This window comes from Sciurus vulgaris (assembly GCF_902686455.1).
Source record: "Sciurus vulgaris genome assembly, chromosome: X".
Lineage (NCBI taxonomy): Eukaryota > Metazoa > Chordata > Mammalia > Rodentia > Sciuridae > Sciurus > Sciurus vulgaris.
This window is the reverse complement of record NC_136471.1, coordinates 126,749,752-126,770,349: the sequence shown is the minus strand read 5'-3', so window position 1 is coordinate 126,770,349 and position 20,598 is coordinate 126,749,752. Positions and strand designations below refer to the sequence as shown.

General features: G+C 37.5%; 1 protein-coding gene across 6 annotated transcripts in view; it reads left to right on the top strand.

Annotated features, from left to right (window-relative positions):
* The window catches only part of BMX (BMX non-receptor tyrosine kinase), a 52,568-nt gene that overhangs the window by 14,220 nt on the left and 17,750 nt on the right, over positions 1-20,598 (top strand). For 3 of the 6 annotated variants that reach the window (XM_079123161.1, XM_079123160.1, XM_079123163.1), the window contains exons 6-13: positions 1,046-1,110; positions 5,816-5,991; positions 6,734-6,790; positions 8,994-9,065; positions 9,801-9,854; positions 12,951-13,005; positions 14,947-15,026; positions 17,995-18,122. In XM_079123161.1, the coding sequence (XP_078979287.1) occupies positions 1,046-1,110; positions 5,816-5,991; positions 6,734-6,790; positions 8,994-9,065; positions 9,801-9,854; positions 12,951-13,005; positions 14,947-15,026; positions 17,995-18,122 (687 nt within the window). The remainder of the gene's footprint in view (positions 1-1,045; positions 1,111-5,815; positions 5,992-6,733; positions 6,791-8,993; positions 9,066-9,800; positions 9,855-12,950; positions 13,006-14,946; positions 15,027-17,994; positions 18,123-20,598) is intronic. The other 3 variants (XM_079123162.1, XM_079123165.1, XM_079123164.1) reach the window with 3 other exon arrangements.

Sequence of the window (20,598 nt, the reverse complement as noted above, 5' to 3'; positions counted from 1 at the left end):
AGAACACTACCTTGGGAATAACGTCATAGGCTCTGTTTTCATGGCACTTACCAGGTGTCCTGGGTGCCAGAGTTTCTCTACCAGACCCTGAGTATAACTTCAGAGTGTAGATATGTTGCAGCTCATGAGCAGCAACATGTGATATTGTCTATCTGCCCAAGTATAATGTACTCTCTTGGATTCCTCTGCTGAGCTACTGGGCAGCCCATAGGCACAGAAAGCCAAGAGTTGGATATTTTCTGTCTTCAAGATGCCCTGGTCCACCCTTTTTATGGGCTACATAGCCTACCAGTAGATTTAACAAATATCTCAGATTGTTTAAGACATTCTCATTTGGTGCCTGGCAATTTGGCATAATTATTAAAAGCATATCCCTTCACTGTTTGTTTCAGGGGCTGGGGATATAGCTCAGTTGGTAGAGTGCTTGCCTTGCAAACACAAGGCCCTGGGTTCAATCTCCAGCACCACACACCAAAAAAGTGTTTCACATTGGGTAATAAACCATATTGTCACCCCACTGATAAAGCATATAGTGGTTTCGTTGTCACAGATTGAGTATCTATTTCCTTGTAAGAGAAACCAACAAATATCATAAGAACAGAAAAAAAGCATGTAATAGATTTATTTATATATTCATGAGCTATTTATTCATCTTAAATAATTATTAAAGTATCTTGTATGAGCCAATCAAAGAGGAATCAGACAGAAATACTGAACCCTAGGCTCATATGTACTACCTAACCAGATTAGATATCTGTGACTCAAATACAGGATAGATATGAGGTATAAATTAGTAGTTTATGGGACTAAGAGGAACTTGAATTTTCAATCCACATTTATAAAGTTATCAATAATTGATCATAGAGGAATGGTGTTTGAATTGGGCATTATACAAGAAAGCTACAGAATCACTCTAGATGTTGTGTTTGAATTCAGTTAATCTGGTTCACACGATCTGGTTCCTTCTTTTGATTCCTAACATTCTCTTGCTTTGTTTTTGTTTTATTTCACATTCCTTCTGATGACACTTGGTTTTACATTTCAGATGCTGATCTGCATATTGCCACCAATGAAGAGAAACACAGAGCTCCCTCTTTCCCAGACAGGGTGGTAAGTCAACTTTTTTTTTTTTTTTTAATATCTCCCATTGTCAGGATATATTAAGCAAATGAAGAGCTGCCAGATTCAAGACCAGAAAATGTGGACTTCACGCAGACTACTCAGCAAAGAGAGAAAAAATGTGAGCAATCACTAATAGCTGTGGGTGGTATCAAAATGGAATCATATAGAACCATTGTAACATTTAATATTTTTGTATTAACTACTAGGTCTTTTCCTAACCAGTAAACCCATAGTCACACACACACACACACAAAAAGTGGGCACACGTGAGAGAAGTATTTAAGATGGTGTCATATGTAACTGGCAACTCTTAATAGCTATCATTGTTTCCCTACCACCGGCATGGCCAAGACTGCCTCATAGAAATATCCCAGTGAAGGAATGGGACACAAGCATTAAACAACATAAATTTCCCTTCATGATTCATCCAAAGCTACTCAGTGGAATTCTTCTGTGTCTCCAGATAAAGTCTTGGGCAGATTCCATAGTTTTCCATTCACTTTCAGATGATGTGTTGCCCCAATTGCTAGTAGTGACAAGAACAGCCTCTGAACTGTCCCACTGAATGTTATAATCACATGACTCCAAATATTATTTTGAATTACAACTTCACTTCACGCCTTTACCTAGCTTGGGTCTGCATCAGCTGGCAGCCTGCTTCGGGGGAATGGTCATGGAGAGGCTAAGATTTCTCACCCTTTCAGGGTTGGAGCCAAAGGGGATCTAGTGAAAAGGAGATGCTCATACATAGTTGGTCCTATCATGATTAGGTATTGGTGGCATCTGAGTTTCCTAATGCCTATTCTTGGTCTTACGTGAGATCTACATGAAGATCTAAACAATTTTATGACAGAACAGATGTCTTAATATTGAGCTCTTAGATTTCCATCCCTCAACCCTTCTACTGTGTCAATTCACCCATCCTGGGCAGAGTTCCTTTCAAGATGGCTCCAAGACAACTCTTTCCCAAGGGTGGAGTTGACATATAGGAAAACAAACAAAACTTTGATTTCTCTGCATAATTGAACTATATACAACTTGCTCTCACACAACAGGCTGCTGTACTTTCTTTAGTTCATTACTAGTTTCCTGCTTTTAGGCTTTCCAGGCAGGTTTCAGCCTCCTCAAATGATAGTAGTCCTGTAAAATGCCCTCCTAGGGATTGCTCATCTGAAAGTACGAGGACCTTACCACCTACCCATCAGGTCTATAGTATCTTAGGTGCTTATTTTTGGCTACACCCATTCACATACACTTACTTTTTTAAAAGTAAAACCATATAATTTTTGTGAACCAATGGGAAGGACAAATAATCCATTATTGTAGTAGGTTGAATAGTCTCCCCCAAATTTTACATCCATCTAGAGCCTCAGGATGTAATCTTATTTGGAAATAAGATTTTCTCTGATGAATTAAAGATCAAGATGGGATCATACAGGATGAGAGTGGGCCATAAATCCAGACTGGTATCCTTGTTAAGAAGATGGAAGGACATGGAGAAATACACAGGAGGAGAAGGACTTGTGAAGACCTAGGCAGAGATTAGAGTTATGGTACCACAAGCCAAGGAACACCTAGAACCACCAGAAGCTGGAAGAGGCAAGAAAATACATTCCCCTAGACCTTATAGAGGAAGTATGGCCATGTTGAAACCTTGATTTCAGACATTTGGCCTCCAGAACTGCGAAAGAATAATTTTTGTTATTTTAACTCATCAAATGTGCAGTAATTTGTTATGGCAGCCAAAGGAAACAATTATTATGGTTTAGAGTTTTCACTTTTTATCAGCAACATTGCTATTTGGATTTGGATACTTGTTCCAGTCCAAACTTAAAAATTATGATCCTCGGGCCAGGGGTGTAGATCAGCGGTGGAATGCTTATCTAGCATGCACAAAACCCTGGGTTCCATCCCCGTCATCACATTAAAAATATGGCCCCAACAGCAATGTCCAGATTCAGCAAATCTATAGAGACAGAGGTCAAATAATGGTTGCCTAGGGCCAGAGTGGAAATGGAGATTGGCTGCCTGTGGGCTCAAGGGATTTTATTGGAGTAATGGAAATATACTAAGAGTGGATTATGATGGTTATACAACTTGACAAATTGAGTAAAAATCATTTAATTCTACACTCGAAAAGTGTGAATTCCAATGAAGTTTGTTTTAAACAAATCTAAGAGCAGAAGATAACTTAGGAGCTAGAAACCATTGCATCTCACCTCTAGCAGGAAATTCTTTGGGAAATGTGTTGAAAATTATCAGCCAAGCAAATCAGTGACTAAGGGTTCCTAAGCCTATTTTGATTATAAGCTGCCCAAATGAGCCAGGGTTCAGAAAGGGTATTGTGAAAAGCATGTTTTCCTTTGTTTTGTTCTTACCAAGCACTAAATAGAAGACATATTTTCTGAATGGTAGAAATAAAAATCAACTTGCTAGTCATTCTATTCGGGTTTCCATTTAAGGAACTTTCCAATGCATTCATATTTAGAGAGAACCCACTTCATAGCGTGTGTGTGTGTGTGTGTGTGTATGTATATATATATATCGGTATCCTGCATCACAAAAAATTTCCAGGATGTCAAAGCCTCAACTCCAAATAAATGATATACCTGAAAAAAGTAAAAAAAAAAAAAAAAATGAAAAAATTAAATAAATTTAGATCTCACATGTGTGTGCGCACACACATACACACACACGCACAATTTTTTTTTTTTTTTTTTGCAGTACTGGGGATCAAACTCAGGGCCTTGTGCTTGCGAGGCAAGCACTCTACCAGCTGAGCTATCTCCCCAGCCCTCCCCAACACACAATTTTTAATGAAGTATAACATGCACTTAGAAAGGCATATAGGTCCAACTTGACGAATTTTCACAAACTGAACACATCTGTATAAAACATTCAGATTAAGAAATAGAACGTCATAGAACCTTATGCTCCCTTTCAGTCACTACATCCCATCAAGAGTAATTGCTAGCCTAACTTTCAATGTCATAGATTATTTGCCTGGTTTTGGACTTTACATAAATAGAATCATGAAGTATACAGTCATTTGTTGTCTGTCTTCTTTTGTTCAATTTATGAGATTCACATTGTTTAAGTGTGTGGTTGTAGTTTATTCTTATTGCTTGGAGAATTCCATTGTATGACTATGCCACCATATTATTTTCTTATTGCTGGTCTAAAAAATTTAGTGACTTAAAGCAACACAAATTTATTCTCTTATAGTTCTGAAGGTCAGAAGTCTAAAATGATTCCATACAGCTGTATTCATTCTGGAGACTTTAGGAGAGGATCAATTTTCTTGCCTTTTCCAGCTTTAAAAGGCTATCTAGGGCTGGGGATATAGCTCAGTTGGTAGAGTGCTTGGCTGTCATGCACAAGGCCCTGGGTTCAATCCCCAGCACCACAAAAAAAAAAAAAAAAAAAAAAAAGACTATATTCTTCAGTTCCTGGTTCCTCCCTCCATCTTCAGAGTCAGAAGGGTAGCAGCCTCTGCATTCTTTGACTTCTGCTTCCATGCTCATATCTTTTATCTAATCCCTGACCACCTTTCCTCCCTTTTTAAGAGGGTCCTTTTGATGACATCAGTCCCATATCTACAATCCAGAATAATCTCTCCATCTCAAATTCCTTAATCATAATCTTCAAAGTCCCTTGTATCATGTAAGATTGCAGAGACATGTTTAAGTAGCCCTAAGATGGCGGCTGGCGTTGAGCCAAGAGGTGGCGCATAATTAGTGTTAACACAGCGTGATCTACTTTTGCCTGCTCAGTTAATGTCTCTTCTGCGCTAGTGGTCAACAGATGTTCCTCATTCTTAATTGGTACCATGGCGCATGCTCCAACCATCCTACTTAATCCTAAACTGATTGGCTGCCTTAGGTATATAAGACATTCTCTTCACCTGGGAGGAGATGGCAGGACACAGGACTAAGAACGCACCTCTAGATTGCAGGTCGCAGGTTGCAGGATGCCGGCCGCATGCCGCACCCCACACCTCCAAGAAGCGACCCACCTTTAAGAAGCAGTAGACCTTTGATAAGCGTAGCCTCTCTGAAAGAGTAGCACCTCTAAAATTAAGCAAAGTCTCTCTTCCTCTAAGCAAAGCCTTTCTTCCTCTATAAACTAGCGAATAAGCAAGCAAGCAAGGAAGTAGTCCAGATAAAGTAATAGAAGTAGTTCATTCCCAGTCCATCTCCGATAAATTCCCGTGGGATTGTTGCTGCAGGCGGCAACATAAGATAATCACAGGATCTGGGAATTAGGACATGAGCATATTTGGGAAGCCATTATTTAATCTACCACAACCACAGGGTATTCATTATTTTATCCCCTTAATGAGCACTTTAGTAATTTCCAATTTTTATCTAATTCAAAACATTGTGCTATGAATGTTGTTTTACACATCTTGTTTCACTGTTAGATACACACATACACACACACACACACACACACACACACATATTTGCATAACTTCTGGGTCATAGTTTCCAATGTGTTTTTACCACTTTGTACTCTAACCAGCCAAAGTATACATTACAGTAGCTCCATATCCTTACCAATACTTATTATGCCTCCTTTCCTTCCTTCCTTCTTTCCTTTTAATTTAAGAGCTGATATACTTTAGTTGTTAGTTCCTAGTTCCTGAATCTGTGCCTTACTATGATGTAGTAAAATCTCCTGTTCTTCAAAGCTAAAGATTCCTCGGGCCGTTCCTATTCTCAAAATGGATGCACCATCTTCAAGTATTACTCTACCTCAATCTGACGGTGACACAAAGAAAAACTACAGTTCCCAGACAGATGTCAACATGCGGTATATTCCAAGGGAAGACTGTCCTGACTGGTGGCAAGTAAGGAAACTGAAAAGGTAAACCTCAGCTTTTGGGCTGTCTGCTCAGCATGTAGATAATGCCCCCATTATCTCACTGCCTTGGACCTCACCCTCAAAACCCTTGATGCAGGCCCTAGCTGAGACAGGGCTGTCTTCTCAGAAAACATTCAGAACTTGAACTAGAAGACTGGGGAAGCAGGTGACTCTACTGGAACTGAGCAGCATAGACTTGCCATTTAGATTATCCTACCTAATGTTTTAAGTGATACTTAAGCATTTTATTCCTTCCCTCTTCTGTTTCTGCTTCTTCCAAAGAAGAATGTGTCTGCACATTTCAGACACAGAATCTTTAAAATAAGCCCACTCTATGAAAGATGGCTTAGAATGAGCTTACTTGATTAGTCAAGTTTTTCAGCCTAAAGGTTCTATCTAAAGCCAGAATCGAAAATACCTTGAAGTTGGTATGTAAATTGTATATATCTCCAGTATCTGGCACTGAGTCTAGCCATGCTCAATAAATGTTGAATTGAATCATAAGATGATCATGGAGAAAGGATCACATGACTTCCCTTTCTTATTTGCTGCCTCAGACTTCCTCCCCATCACATTGCCACTGTCTGCCATCTTCTCATCCAGTTTTGAGCCTCCCTACAGGGTACTAATGTCTGTCTTCCCCACAGTGATGCACATCCTTTCTCTGACTCATTATGTATTTCTGTTTTCTCCCTTGTCCTCTTTATTCCTCTATTCTTTCCATGTTCATTATTTTTACCTAAAGTAAATGCCTCACTGTACCGATGATACAGCCACAGGGCCTTATGGAATTTGAGAAAATGTAAGTGTATTCTTCTGGATTTTTTTTTTTTTTATATCACAAGCTGTGGTCCCTTTCATTTCAGAGTGCAACTAGAATCCAAGTGTGTTAATCCATACCTGGTACCTGAGGGAAAAGGCTACATTTATTTGCTTGTGGCCCAAAGCTCCTATAGAAGGAGATGATCAACAAGCCCAGATCCAAGGAGAGTGAATGTCATGTTAACTTTATGCCAGGTTGCCTCCCTGATAGAAAGCCCAGCGATTCACTGAGGGAGGTGTGTAGTGAAAAATGACTGAACAGTTTTCCAAAAACTAGAAGAAAATGTTGATTCATATGGGGTTGTTGTGGAACTACCAATTCATGAATTGCCAGATCCTATCTGCATTTTAAAAGTTGATATTTTGGGCTGGGGCTGTAGCTCAGTGGTAAAGCACTTGCCTCAAAAATGTGAGGCACTGGGTTTGATCCTCAGCACCACTAAAAGACATTTTTAAAACAGTTGATATTTTGGTCATCAAGAATTTTTTAGCATTAATTAATATTTTATTAAAGAACCATTTATCTTGAATACTGAGTTTTTGACCTGTACCCTTAGATTTTGATCCATCTTTAATTCTGACCCTGAATTTTGCCCTAGACCTTCAGAAAACTATTTGTTCAAAGGACTGGTTGGTCACTCACTTCTTAGCATGAGACATATTATATCTATGATTGAATTAGAATACTTTAATGCTTGCTAAAAGGTCTTCATGGAGCTTGAATTTTAAAAGGTCAAGTGTATATTCTTCTAAATGTTTTCTATGCACATGCTAAAAATATATCTTATATATATTTATTATATATATTTTATAATATATCTACATATATATATTACAAAAGCAAATTTACTGCTCAGTCTTCTTTGCCCTTTGTTCTTTTCTAAAAAATATTTTTTAGTTGTAGATGGATACAGTACCTTTATTTTATTTATTTATTTTTATGTGGTGTGAAGATTGAGCCCAGTGCCTCACATGTTCTAGGCAAGCACTTCACCACTGAGCCACAACCCCAGCCCCTGCCCTTTGTTTTTTTCACTTGGCATCTTTGACATTTTTCTCATCTGAACACATGAGGATATACCTGATTTTTAATTTCTTTTTAAATTTTTAATTGTGGTAAAATACACATTTACCACAATCAGTCATTTTTTTAAGTTCATAGTTCAGTAATGTTAAGTACATTCACATTGTTGTGTAATCTACCTGATTATTTTTAATGTCTATAAAGTCTCCTTTATGTGGGTAAACATAAGTGATGTACTATTGATGGCTATTCTACACAAACTCTTTTTTTTTTTTTTAAAGCAGTGCTGGGGATCAAACCCAGGGACTTGTGCCTGCAGTGCAAGCATTCTACCGACTAAGCTATCTCCCCAGGCCTATACAAACTCTTAAAAACAAGAAGGTTAAATAAATTGCTTAGCCTTTTTAAATAAGATTTTTCTTATGAAGAGCTACAGCTGAAATGTTGTTCTGGTGGGCAAGATTCTGTGGGAAGGTGGGAGGGAGGCATTTCAGTGTTTAAGGACTTTCTCTAGGTCTTCCTTGAGATGGAGCCAGAAGAACATTTCCTTGCCAATGAAATGTGGTTTTGAAAAAGAGCCTCGTCTATGAAGGCAAACAGGAAATAGGTCCTACATTCCAGATAAAACAGTTTGGGGGCTTTGGGAGGTAGGCACTTCCCCATACGCTTACCACTCAAAATGAAGAGATAAAATGATAGGTGGCGGAGGATGAAAATCCTGTTTATCCATCTATGTCCAGCTAGAGTTCAAATTTCAGTAATTTGAAGACTTTTGATTATAGTTATAACAACAAAGAGGAGGATAGCTTATTTTAAATCTATAAGTGACAAAATGCTTGCATATCTGTAAGAAAATCAGAGCAAATGTAGTTCAAATGATTTATTAATCCAGGTTTGTTATTATTTGCGGTCATTATAAGCCATTATTAGCAATTCTTTTTCATTTAGGCACATTGCTAAAATATTGCTTCTTACTGAAGTTCCTGAAAAGACCAGTGGGAAAGTAATTAGTTAGCTTAAATTTCCAAACCAAGTAAAATGTGTGGGTCTAAATGTCAAATAAAGCTAAATCATAAATGAACAGAATTACTTTTGACATTTAACATTTATAAGTATGCATGAATCTATAAATTTGTGAAACATATCTCTTTGTTTGCAGCAGTGAAGATGTTGCATGCAGTAATCAGTTGAAAAGAACTATTGTAAATCACAGCACCTCAAAGATATCATGGTAAATCAAGTGCAGATATTAATTTATATCCAGGATTGGCTTCCATTTGTAGGAAAGCTAACAAAATGTGCAATGATTTTGCAACTAATTTTACATTTAAGGTGAAGATAAACCAAAAATGTCCACATAGTTTGTCTTTCTGAACCCTTAAGTGGGTCTGAATCGATGGTTTGTGGGTTACAGTTCTTACACTAATTTCTCCTAGCCATCATTCATGACATATTCTGGGTTAGTGTGAACATTATTCTAGCTGGTTCAGGCATCTCTAGCAGGAGGGAAAGCAACCTGGAGTTGATTAACTCTTCCCTAAGGATAGCTTACTACACAACCCAAATTGTCTAACTTTATATTCTCTCCTGAAGGGGATGTATTTCATGAGCCCACTGTTTTGAAAAAAATCAAAGCATGTTATATGGATGTACGAAAATGTCACAATGAAACCCATGAATTTGTACAAATAATTTGTACTAATAACTGTAGTTTAAAAAGGAGAGAATGAAAGACATCTATGTTTCTGGGGGGGATTTCTGTACTGAAGAGCCATTCTATTATTAAACTGGGCATGAGCCCAACTCTTCACTTTGCTGATGCCTTCCTAAGTACAAAAATAGAAACTTAGTCTAGATTTTATGTATGTGGATCGAAAAAGAGTGGGGCTTAATATTGTAGTACTAGGCACTTGGATTGTTTCATGATGATTATTTTCATTCATGTTGTTTCTTGACTCTTGTTAAGGGGGTTCCCTGAGTCAAGTTCATCTGAAGAAGAGGAAAACCTGGATGATTATGAGTGAGTGTTGAAAGTCTTCTGTGCTCCTCTAAGATTAGGCATAGATGTTTCTATTTGATTCCTCAAAGGCATTAAAATAGATGGCTCAGATTTTCTTAGGCGGCTGTGTTTACATGGGTAAGCTCAGGTGGGTTCTAAATGACAGGTGGCAATGAGTTGGGTTGTTATCAATGAGGATATTTCCCCCAATCTGGACTTTCTAAATTGACTGCACATTTTCACTGGATTTGTCATATATCCAGTGTCCCCTTCATTTCATATGATGTTTCTGTTCATTTTTTATCCCCTGGAGGCCTCTCATCAGGCCTTATTAACATTGAATCAGATTTAGGGGGAAGTTATTTATGATGCAGTGATTTTACAAGGTAGCATACTGAAAACTTGAATATGGCAGCATTTCTGTTCAGAGATTACTATTATCAGGGTGATCTTATCATTTAGCATCCAAATGGGATGCTTTAGACAGAGAAAAATTTCACTAAACATTTGGCATAAACTGAACTATTCTGGGCAAATAAGAATGTGTAACTATCCTAATTATACTGAGTCTCATTGATCTAAGTGGCCATTAAAGTTCTTTCCAAAAACTAGGGTTCTAGCATTCTACAAAGAGCAACATGTAATTGTGCCCGAGATGTAAAGATTGATGTTAAGGAAAGATGGGAGTAATAGAGCATATTGCATTTTTTACTCACTTTATGCCCAAAAGTATAAAATTCATTTGGATACTAAGACTATGCATATTTCTAGTTCTATTTTCATATGAGGGCTGTCACTGATTCATTGGTTACATGTGAAGCGAGAGCTTTTATAAAGTACATGTCACTGTTTGCACTCCTCCTCTTAACCTCTAACCCAGCCTGGTCTTGGGTATGCCAGTCACAGAGGGTAGACGTGCTGTAATCTCCCTCCCTTTGTAGTACAATCTCTTCCCCACATTCTAACTCTCTTTTAACCCCACTTTCTGCCCTCATATCTATAGTATAATTTATATTAAGACATGCAAAACTGAGAAGGACCAACACAAGGTCATTTCCAAAGGTAATTGCACTTTGACAGAAGGCAAAGACTCAAATGAATGGGACTGAAGCTCCCACTGTGACAGTTTTGTGTTTTAGCATTTAGATGAGTTGGAAGTCTTTAATTTGGGAAACCCAGACCTTACCATCTAGACAGACTGTACTGTAAATGGCAGATGGGAGATGAACATAATGGAAATTGTCAGGCAAGACTTGTCCTCTTCAAAAACCAAAGATGCACTAAAGGGAGCTCAGGACTATAGGGCTACATGATTCAAAGATCAGCCTTCTCACAGTATGCTTGATGCCCCCCACTTCCTATTCTGTTAGTGCCACTAGAACATTTGTCTTATGGCCATAACTTCAAAAGCAATTCTACTTCACTCAATTAAAGATGGTGGCACTGAGATTTAAAGGGAAAATAATGTATTAGTACTAGACCTGGGCTTCTGCTGATCCAATATTGAAATACAGAAATTTAAAAAAATAAATGGAGCCAGGTGTCAGCAAAATGACATAGGCAAAGTGTATATTCATGTGAGAGTGGAGAGGATCAGGTATATACACCATTTCACCTTGTGTCTCCAGGCCTCTCTCTTATTCCTAATCATCTCTTCCTTCTATCCCCCCATATCCTAGATCACATTCCCTAAATAGTCTTTTTTTTTGTTTTGTTTTGGTACCGGGGATTGAACCCAGGGGTGCTTAACCACTTAGCCACATCCCCAGTCCTTTTTACTGAGACAGGGTGTTGCTAAGTTGTTTAGGCCCTCACTAAGTTGCTGAGGCTGGCTTTGAACTTGAGATCCTCCTGCCTAGGCTTCCCAGGTCACTGGAATTTCAGGTGTCTGCCACCTCACCCAGCCCTAAATAGTCTTTTGATTAGCTAGTATTGGTTATAAATTTTAATTGATAAGAAAACTATCAATTAACATCTCAAGTGTTAATTATGCACTACTTATAAGGGTAGAGGTAGAAAATATTTTCAAGCTTACCAAGATCAGCCCTCCAATTTTATAGGTGGGGAAGTCCAAGATCAAAAAAGGCAAAGTGGCTTGTTCAAAGTCATGAACTACATATTGCAAAGTTATTTCTAGAACCCAGACCTCCAAGCTGGCTGGTCTAAGGCTCTTCTTTATTGAACTATCCACCAGCTGGTATCCCCTCCTTCAACTAACACAGAGAATATACAGAGAACCACTTCCCATCTTTCCCGCCAAATTCTGAGACCTTTTATGCCTTGATTTTCTCCTGCAACCCTTCCCGTCCACTCCCACCCTGCTCGTGTACTTTTTTCCTCCTCAGATGTCTTGCTCCAGCCAGGGGGTCCTCCCAATCCTCCAAACCTGTAGCCCATCCCAAGCCATACTCCACTCATTTCGTTAGTACATTTTAGCCAAAGCCAAAGGCCACAGACATTGTTGACTCCACATGAGAAATAACTCTTTGCCTGTTGAGCTCCATATACAAAGTAAGACATGATGTTCTTGGCTAACTTAGTAAAAAGGAAGATATTTAAAGGTTATTTTAAAAGAAAAGAACTCCTGTCTTTCCCACATCATCTTTTTCTCAGTTCCATCTCACCAATCCAGCCCTAATATAATCTTAGATGCTTATCTACTGCTATCATGAAAATTTTCTTAAACTTTAAATAAGCATTTGCTTTGAAGATAGATGATGTAAAGTGTGTTTCTATCAGATTATTAAAGAAAATGATGGAGTTGAAAGACAAGAGCATTTATCCTTGGCAATTCTGAATTTTCTATTGGAAGTGTCTTCCTTGGTCTAATATCTGGCCCTCTTGCAAAATGGTGACATGAAGGATAACTTATAGGTCACCTAGAAGGAGGCCAGAGCTTCCTGAACATCAGCCCATTTAAAACTTCAACTGTTCAGACTTTGCCCCAGAATCAGACTTGAGTGGTAGGGTCTCAAGGATCTATATTTTTGAAAATATCCTCTGGTGATTCTTTTGAGGAGTAGGTCAATGCCTCATTTTGCAGATTAAAAATTTGAGTGTCAAATGATATAATTTAAAAATTATTAATTCTCAATATGGAATCTTTTCTTCTCACAGCTGGTTTGCAGGTAACATCTCCAGGTCACAATCTGAGCAGTTACTGAGACAAAAGGTAATTATATTCTTTAAAACAACCCCTAAGAATCTCTATTTCTCTGTCTCTTTTTAAAAGCTATTTATTTATTTATCGCACCAGGCCTCACACATCTAAGCACACAGTCTACCACTGAGCTACATTCTCAGTCTAGGAATTTCTTTGTATTAGTGGGCCCAGAGGTTAATGCAATTCTCATAGAAATATTGCTAAGTATACAGTCAACTCATCGTAGTGTTGGTTGTCTAGAACTTTGTGTCCAACCACATCTTCTACTTCCATTATCTTGCACAATTAAGAACCCCATTGCGCAATAAAGAACCCCAAAATTTGGTGACTTGAAACAAGATTTATGATTCCTCACAGTTCTGAGTCAGCTGGCCCAGATGCTCATCTCATACAGGCTCACTCTTTTTTTTTTTTTGTGGTGCTGGGGATTGAACCCAGGGTCTTGTGCTTGCAGGGCAAGCACTCTACCAACTGAGCCATATCCCCAGCCCTGTAGACTCACTCTTATGGCTGCATTTAACTGGTGGATTGACTGAGGGTTGAATTCCGCTGAGAAAGTCAACTGAGCGCCATAGTATGTCTCCAAGCAGCCTCTCCATGTGCCTAACTGGGGCCTCCTCACAGAATGGCAGTGGTAAAAGAGGACAAGGACCATATTGAAAGCACTCATGAAGTTGCTGCTGTTGTCATATTTTCTGATGTCCCGTTGGTCACAGCAAATCATATGGCCCTACCCAAAAATCAATGTAGGAGGAGACTGCACAGGACCATGAATAAGAGAGATGATTTCTTTTGGGTTGTCTTATTTTTGCAGTACAGGGGATAGGACCCAGGGCCTTGTGCATGCTAGGCATGTGCTCTACCACTGAGCTACATACCCAGTCCAAGAGAAATGATATATTGAGGACCACCAGTGTAATCATTTGCCTCCTGTCTGTCACCACTCATTAGTACCTAAACCAGAGCACAGCAGATGTAATAGGGAATACATTTATCTGATTTTATCACTAATTGGTATGGAATTACCAATAGCAACCTCTTTTATCTATAAAAATGATACTTGAATATAATTCAACCTAACAAAATAGTGAACATACCAGTTATTTCTTTGATAGCTACTTATGAGAATCTGATGACTTCACTTGGTACTTTGTCACATTCATAGTTTATCATCTGCTCTTTCTGAATCTGGATCTGCTTATAATTAGTACAAGTCATTGAGAAAGACAAATGGAATCTAAAACTTTAACAAATGATTTATTCTGCATCTTTGGTTTTCTAAAGCTTTCTAAGGATGTGGCATGGTGATATGTGGTTCTAAACTTTCTTTTTTTTTTGCATTTTTTGTTTTTATTATACTTTTATGGTTTTTATTTTTTTTATTTTTTTATCTTTACAGACTGCATTTTGACTCACTGTACACAAATGGGGTACATCTTTTCATCTCCATGGTTGTGCACAATGTAGATTCATACCATTCATGCAATCATACATGTACACAGGGTAATGATGTCTGTCTCAGTCCACCATTTTTTATACTCCACTCCCTCTCATTTCCCTCCATGTAATCTGAAGTTCCTCCATAGAAACATTAGGCTTGTGTAAGTATAAAGCTAAAAATAATAGAGTTAAAAATTAACTGGGGGGGGGGAGTTGAAACACACAGAATAGATTTATAAAGACATTGAGTGGGCTGGATATTGAGCACTATCACTCTGGTCTGCCATGTACAAGGCCCTGGGTTCCAACCCCAGCACAGAAAAAGAAAAAAAAAAAAAAAGATATTGAGTGAGAAAAGAAGGAAAGCAAAACCGTGGGCCCCCTTCTATGCCAACTATTGGACAACCTGGACCCTTAGTGACAGTTAAAGTGAATCTAAAAGACTTCTTTCCCCACTGCCTATGTGAAAAATCATTGTTGAGAACCATGAAAATAATCCTTCCTTTTCAGGGAAAAGAAGGCGCATTTATGGTTAGAAATTCCAGCCAGGTGGGAATGTACACAGTGTCCTTATTTAGTAAGGCTGTGAAGTAAGTATGACATAGATTTATTTCTCTTATCCTTCTACATGTGTTCTTTGAATAGGCTGATCACTTTGTCACATTTTAAGACAAGACTCCATCTATAAATTCTGAAATTTGCACTTAAAGTATTTTTGTCAAATGTGACCATTTGTAGCTCTTTTTACCCCCTACTTTTGAGAGACTTCTCTGAGTGATCGCTTCCCTCCCACCCTAGACAATGGCAGAGTGCCCAGAGTACAACATGCCTCAGTAAATATTTTTTAAAACAATACTCATGGTGGTGACTAAATTAGAACAGATTATATTTCATGCTTCTATAATTATGTCAAAATAAATTGTATTGTCATGTGTAACTAAAAAGAAACAATAGGGCTGGGGAGATAGCTCAGCTGGTAGAGTGCTTGCCTCCCAAGCACAAGGCCCTGAGTTCGATCCCCAGTACCGCAAAAAAAAAAAAAAAAAAAAAAAAAAGAAACAATAAAAAGAGACTCATGGGTGATTCCCTTCAATTCAGGCCTAAGCTTAGAAAGAGAAAAATACAAATGGTGGCCTCACTCTCTCAGCCCTAGTCACCTGCTGAACTGGGAGAGCTACCCAGTGTCCAGTATCGAGTAAGCCTTTCTAGTGAGAGTGGAGATAGCAGAAAGTCAAATCCGTGGGGCTGTTTTCTGCCTAGCTTCTTTCCAGGATGCTATCCCCTGTGGTTAAAAGTTCTGGTTTGAAGTTGAACTTCTAGATCCAAAGCTGGCTCTACCATTTCAGAGTTTTGTGACATTGAGTATATTTCTTAATCTCTGTTTTGAGGTTCATTTGAAAGGGAGACATAGTAATGATTATTATGTTCCACGGATGAAGTGAGTTAATACACAAATTAGGTCAGAACAATGCCTGGCACATAGAGAGCACTTAATAAAATAATAGCAATTGCTATTATTGTTGCTGCTGGAAAAAGTAGTTGTACTTACTCCACTCCCTGCACCCCAACAATTAGGCATATAAGATAACCCAGTGTCATCTCATGCAAATCATTATAACCAGCATCAAGATCTCTCTGCAGAGGTTTATAAGCCATTTTCCCATTGGTTTTGAGCTGCTTTGTTCCTCATAATGATCCTCCAAAGCAAATAGGAAAGCTGGTTTTACTGGTGCCATTTCATAGATAAGAATGAGATTCAAAGAAAGTTAATAAAGACCTGCCCACAAAAGCAATAAGCAACCAACCTGAAGCCAGTCCACCAACCACTGAGATGTATTTCTTCATCTACACCTCTGTGTCTACACTGAGACCCTCAGTGTTTTGGAATGGAAATCTAGCCAAATCATGACTAGGACCGTTTGAAAAGAAAATATTTCTATTTCTACGTGTGGAACCCTTTTTTTTTTCCTCTTGCGGTGCTGGGGATTGAACCAGGGCCTTGTGCTTGCGAGGCAAACACTCTACAAACTGAGCTATATCCCCAGCCCTGGGACCCTTTCTTAACAGCTGAATTGAATGGCCCTTGACCTTGGTGCTTTCCCTGGGTGCCCTACTCCACAGTGCTTACATGAGTATTTATGATAATTAAATGATGAAAAGTATTTTGAGAATTTTTTTTTTTAACAGAGTACTTACTTCCAACTTGAGATAATAGGGTGTACCCTGAGAGGCCACATGGCATTTTCCAGTGCCAGAAGTCATGTCCTCAGTTTAGCTCAGATACTAGGATGCACATGGATGCTGACTAAAACAAATACAGTTAGAAGTCGGAGAAGACTGTGTTCACGGAGTGACCTCTGTGGCTCTCTGGCCTGGCAGTTTGGGCCAAATCTAATATCAGATGTTCTCCTAATCAAGCTTCTTAATTCTTAATTCCAGATTCATTTTTGAAGGGGACCAGATGGACAAATTTGCAAATAAATGAGAAATCAAATGAAAATAGTCACAATCCATGAATATAGAAACCTTCCTTATGAAACCTTATCAGTGTCCTAGAGGGAATTTCATACTGACACCAAGAGCAGATTAGCCACTTGCAATGAAAATAAGCACCCTTTCTCCTTTTTATAATTGCAATTTTTTTTCTTTTTCTTTTTCTTTTTTTTTTTTTTTTTGTGGTGCTAGGGATTGAACCCAGGGCCTTGTGCATGCAAGGCAAGCACTCTACCAACTGAGCTATCTCCCCAGCCCTATAATTGCAATTTTAACTAGGTTGGTATTCTAACATCAATAATTCATTAACTGCTTCTCGTTGGTCATACACACACACTCACACACACAAACACAGAGTCTCATCCAGTACTTACAACAACCAGAGGAAGTAGCTAGCAAGTGGTAGAACTGGATTCACAACCTGGTACTTGACCACAGTGCTGTACTCTAAAATCTAAGACAATCATAATTATTCCTGATTAGCCTAAATCAAAGTGCATCAATGCTCTATAATTTCCAAAAGGAGAGAAAAGGAAGAAAATGTTTTATATTGAAAAGGTTTTAGTTCATATGAGGAGTTAAAGGACATCTCTACCACTTCATCCTACATCCCTTACTCCCAAAAGAATCTCCCACCCATGCTCTGGAGTGAGAAGACCCACACCCTAATCTTCTTTTGTCTCCCATATTTTCATCTCTACTATTATCCTAAAAGAGAATTTATGTTCGGAAATGACCCTGAAGAACTGCAAGGATTTTAATGACCAAAGAAATATTCTATTTTTGTATTTACTAAGGGAAGAATAGTCTGGAAAGTTGGAATTTCATTAGTCATGAATTTTGTATGTGTACAAAGGATACATTGAGTTCAGAGAGCAGCCCTCTTCCATAATTGCTGTCTGTCATGGTTACCTCTAGAAAAACACCAGAGGTCAAGACTGAGGAACCTACCCTGACTTCCCTCTCCAAAATTTGCAAATGCATCCAAAATAATTATCTAACCACTATTTAATCAAGCCTCAATTGTTTGTTTAAAGTGTTCTAACATTCTTTTTTCCTTACTAGTGATAAAAAAGGAACTGTCAAACATTACCATGTGCATACAAATGCTGAAAATAAATTATACCTGGCAGAAAACTACTGTTTTGATTCCATACCAAAGCTCATTCATTATCATCAACACAATTCAGCAGGTAATTTATCTCATATAGGTCTTTGTTGACAAATATCAATTTTTATGGATACTATGGATTGTCCTAATATTCTTAATTATATAAGGAACCAAGAAAGTAGGGCATAAAAACTCCCAAGCCCTTTGCCTCTGATCTTTTACTTATACTTCCTGAAATATAACAGGATACACTCCATAATGCCAGAAAGAATAAAGTTGAGTGATTTGAGTGACTTAGAAGGAGAAATTCTCTTTATAAAAATATTTGTAGGTTTTTGTTCCTGCCTATGGTAGCAAGTTGATCGTAAAATTCAAATATTAAGGAAATATGCATCATTGGATAGATAACCCCCATGAACAAGTTAGTTTCAATTATGGCAGTTTTTTTATATACTGACAAACACTTATTATTGATGATAAATATAAATCATACATGTATAAACAGTGTACTTTTACAGAGATAAGATTTTCCACATATTATTCAGCTGGTATTCCTTCTTCACTATGTCTTTCTTTGCAAATACATGTAGCTTACTTTGTTCTACGGAATTCTATTGAAGAGTTATCCCAAATTTATTCATGTAGCCCTCTATTGATTACCAGTTGGATCATGTCCTATGTTTGCACGTTTCACTGGGTATTTCATTGCACAGTCCCATACACCTAGTTGAGTACTTCTATAGCAAATTCCTAGAAGTGGAATTTCCAAGACAAAGGCTAAGAAATTTAACTTGGAAATTGTTGAATGCTTTTCAGAAACATTATTGAATGCTTTTCACTAACAGTTTCTGTCTCATCGTCACCAACACTGGGTGCTATTATTCATTTTTATTTTTGCCTAATGGGTTGGAGATTATATATACATATAAATATATATATATATATATATATATATATATATATTCTCCCCTCTGTTTTCTAGAATAGTATCACTTAAGGACAGTGACTGGGAAATTTCCAACAATAAGTGCATAAAAATAAGCCATGGGCTTAGCATTGAATTTGTGCTGCTGCATCTGACTTGGTTACATGCTCATAGGTGGACTGGCCTTATTTCTAGCTTTAATTTTGGTTATTACTTGCAATGTTTCTTTATCCAAATTTCCTCAATTCCTTATTTCAACTTGAAGTATTTTTTTGAGAAAGGAATTGTATAAACAGGCATCTTTACATGAATTATTCTACCTAAGGGATGCACAAGAAAATTTACAGGGGATAGGAAGAAGATATTAAAATGTTTATTTAGAGTTGCTTTTTAAAGTCTCATTTTCTTAAGTTTTCTATTTGTTAATGTATTTTATGATTCACACAATATATCATTGCAGCAGTAGTACATAAACAGATTTTGGAGAAATGCATTAATTTTTAAATTTGTTTATTATTTTTGCTGACTAAAAGTATAGGAGTTTTAAAGTATGGAGAACACTCATATCAAAAACAAATAATTTGGCCCAGTTATTCCACTCCTTGGCATATATCCAAAGGATTTAAAATCAGCATACTACAGTGACACAGCCACATCAATGTTTATAGCAGCTCAATTCACAATACCTTAACTATGGAACCAACCTAGGTGCCCTTCAACAGAGGAATAGATAAAAAAAAAATGTGAGATATATATGCAATGAAATATACACATACATACACAATGGAGTATTACTCATCCATAAAAAAGAATGACTTTATGACATTTGCCAGTAAATGGATGGATGTGGAGACTATCATGCTAAGTGAAAGAAGCCAATCCCAAAAAACCAAAGGTCAAATTTTTGCTGATATGTGGAAGCTAACACACAATAAAGGGAAAGGGGAAGAATAGAAGTTCAGTGGATTAGATGAAGTAGAAAAAAAGGAATGGAGAGGAGATAGGAATAGGAAACAGTAGGATAACTCTAACATAATTTTCCTATGTACATATATGAAAATACCTAAGTGAATCCCACCATTGTGCACACTCACAAGAACAGGGTCCTAATCTACTGTCATGTATAACTAAAAAGAACCAATAATTTTTTAAAATGCCTAGAAAAAGGAAGAAAAATGTACATGTGTGATTGTTCCCATAACTTGGAAAATACTCCACATTTGAAGGAAGAATTGTTTACATTTTTGAATGGGTTCTTTCTAAGCACTGTAAAAATTATAATGATCTTAACCAAGCTTTATCATAATGCTATGTAAATTTAGTAATAGGTTTATTTTGGTGAAATTTGGTAATAGGTTTAATTTTTTAAAAAAGCAGGTGGTTTAGTTTTTATCTTGTACCCTCTTGTATCATTGAAATGTTTGCCAAATGAATGTGCTATTTGTACACATATTTAAGTGTAGGACTATAAGGAGACAGCCAAATAGAAATGAGAAAATTTTTAAAGTGAAAGATTCCATCAAGCTACTAATTTCTACAGATTTTTTAAAATCACATAAAGTGATTTACTCAACTTTTGTCTTGAATTTACTTAGTTAGGTCAAGCAAATTAATACAATTACAAGATGAACAT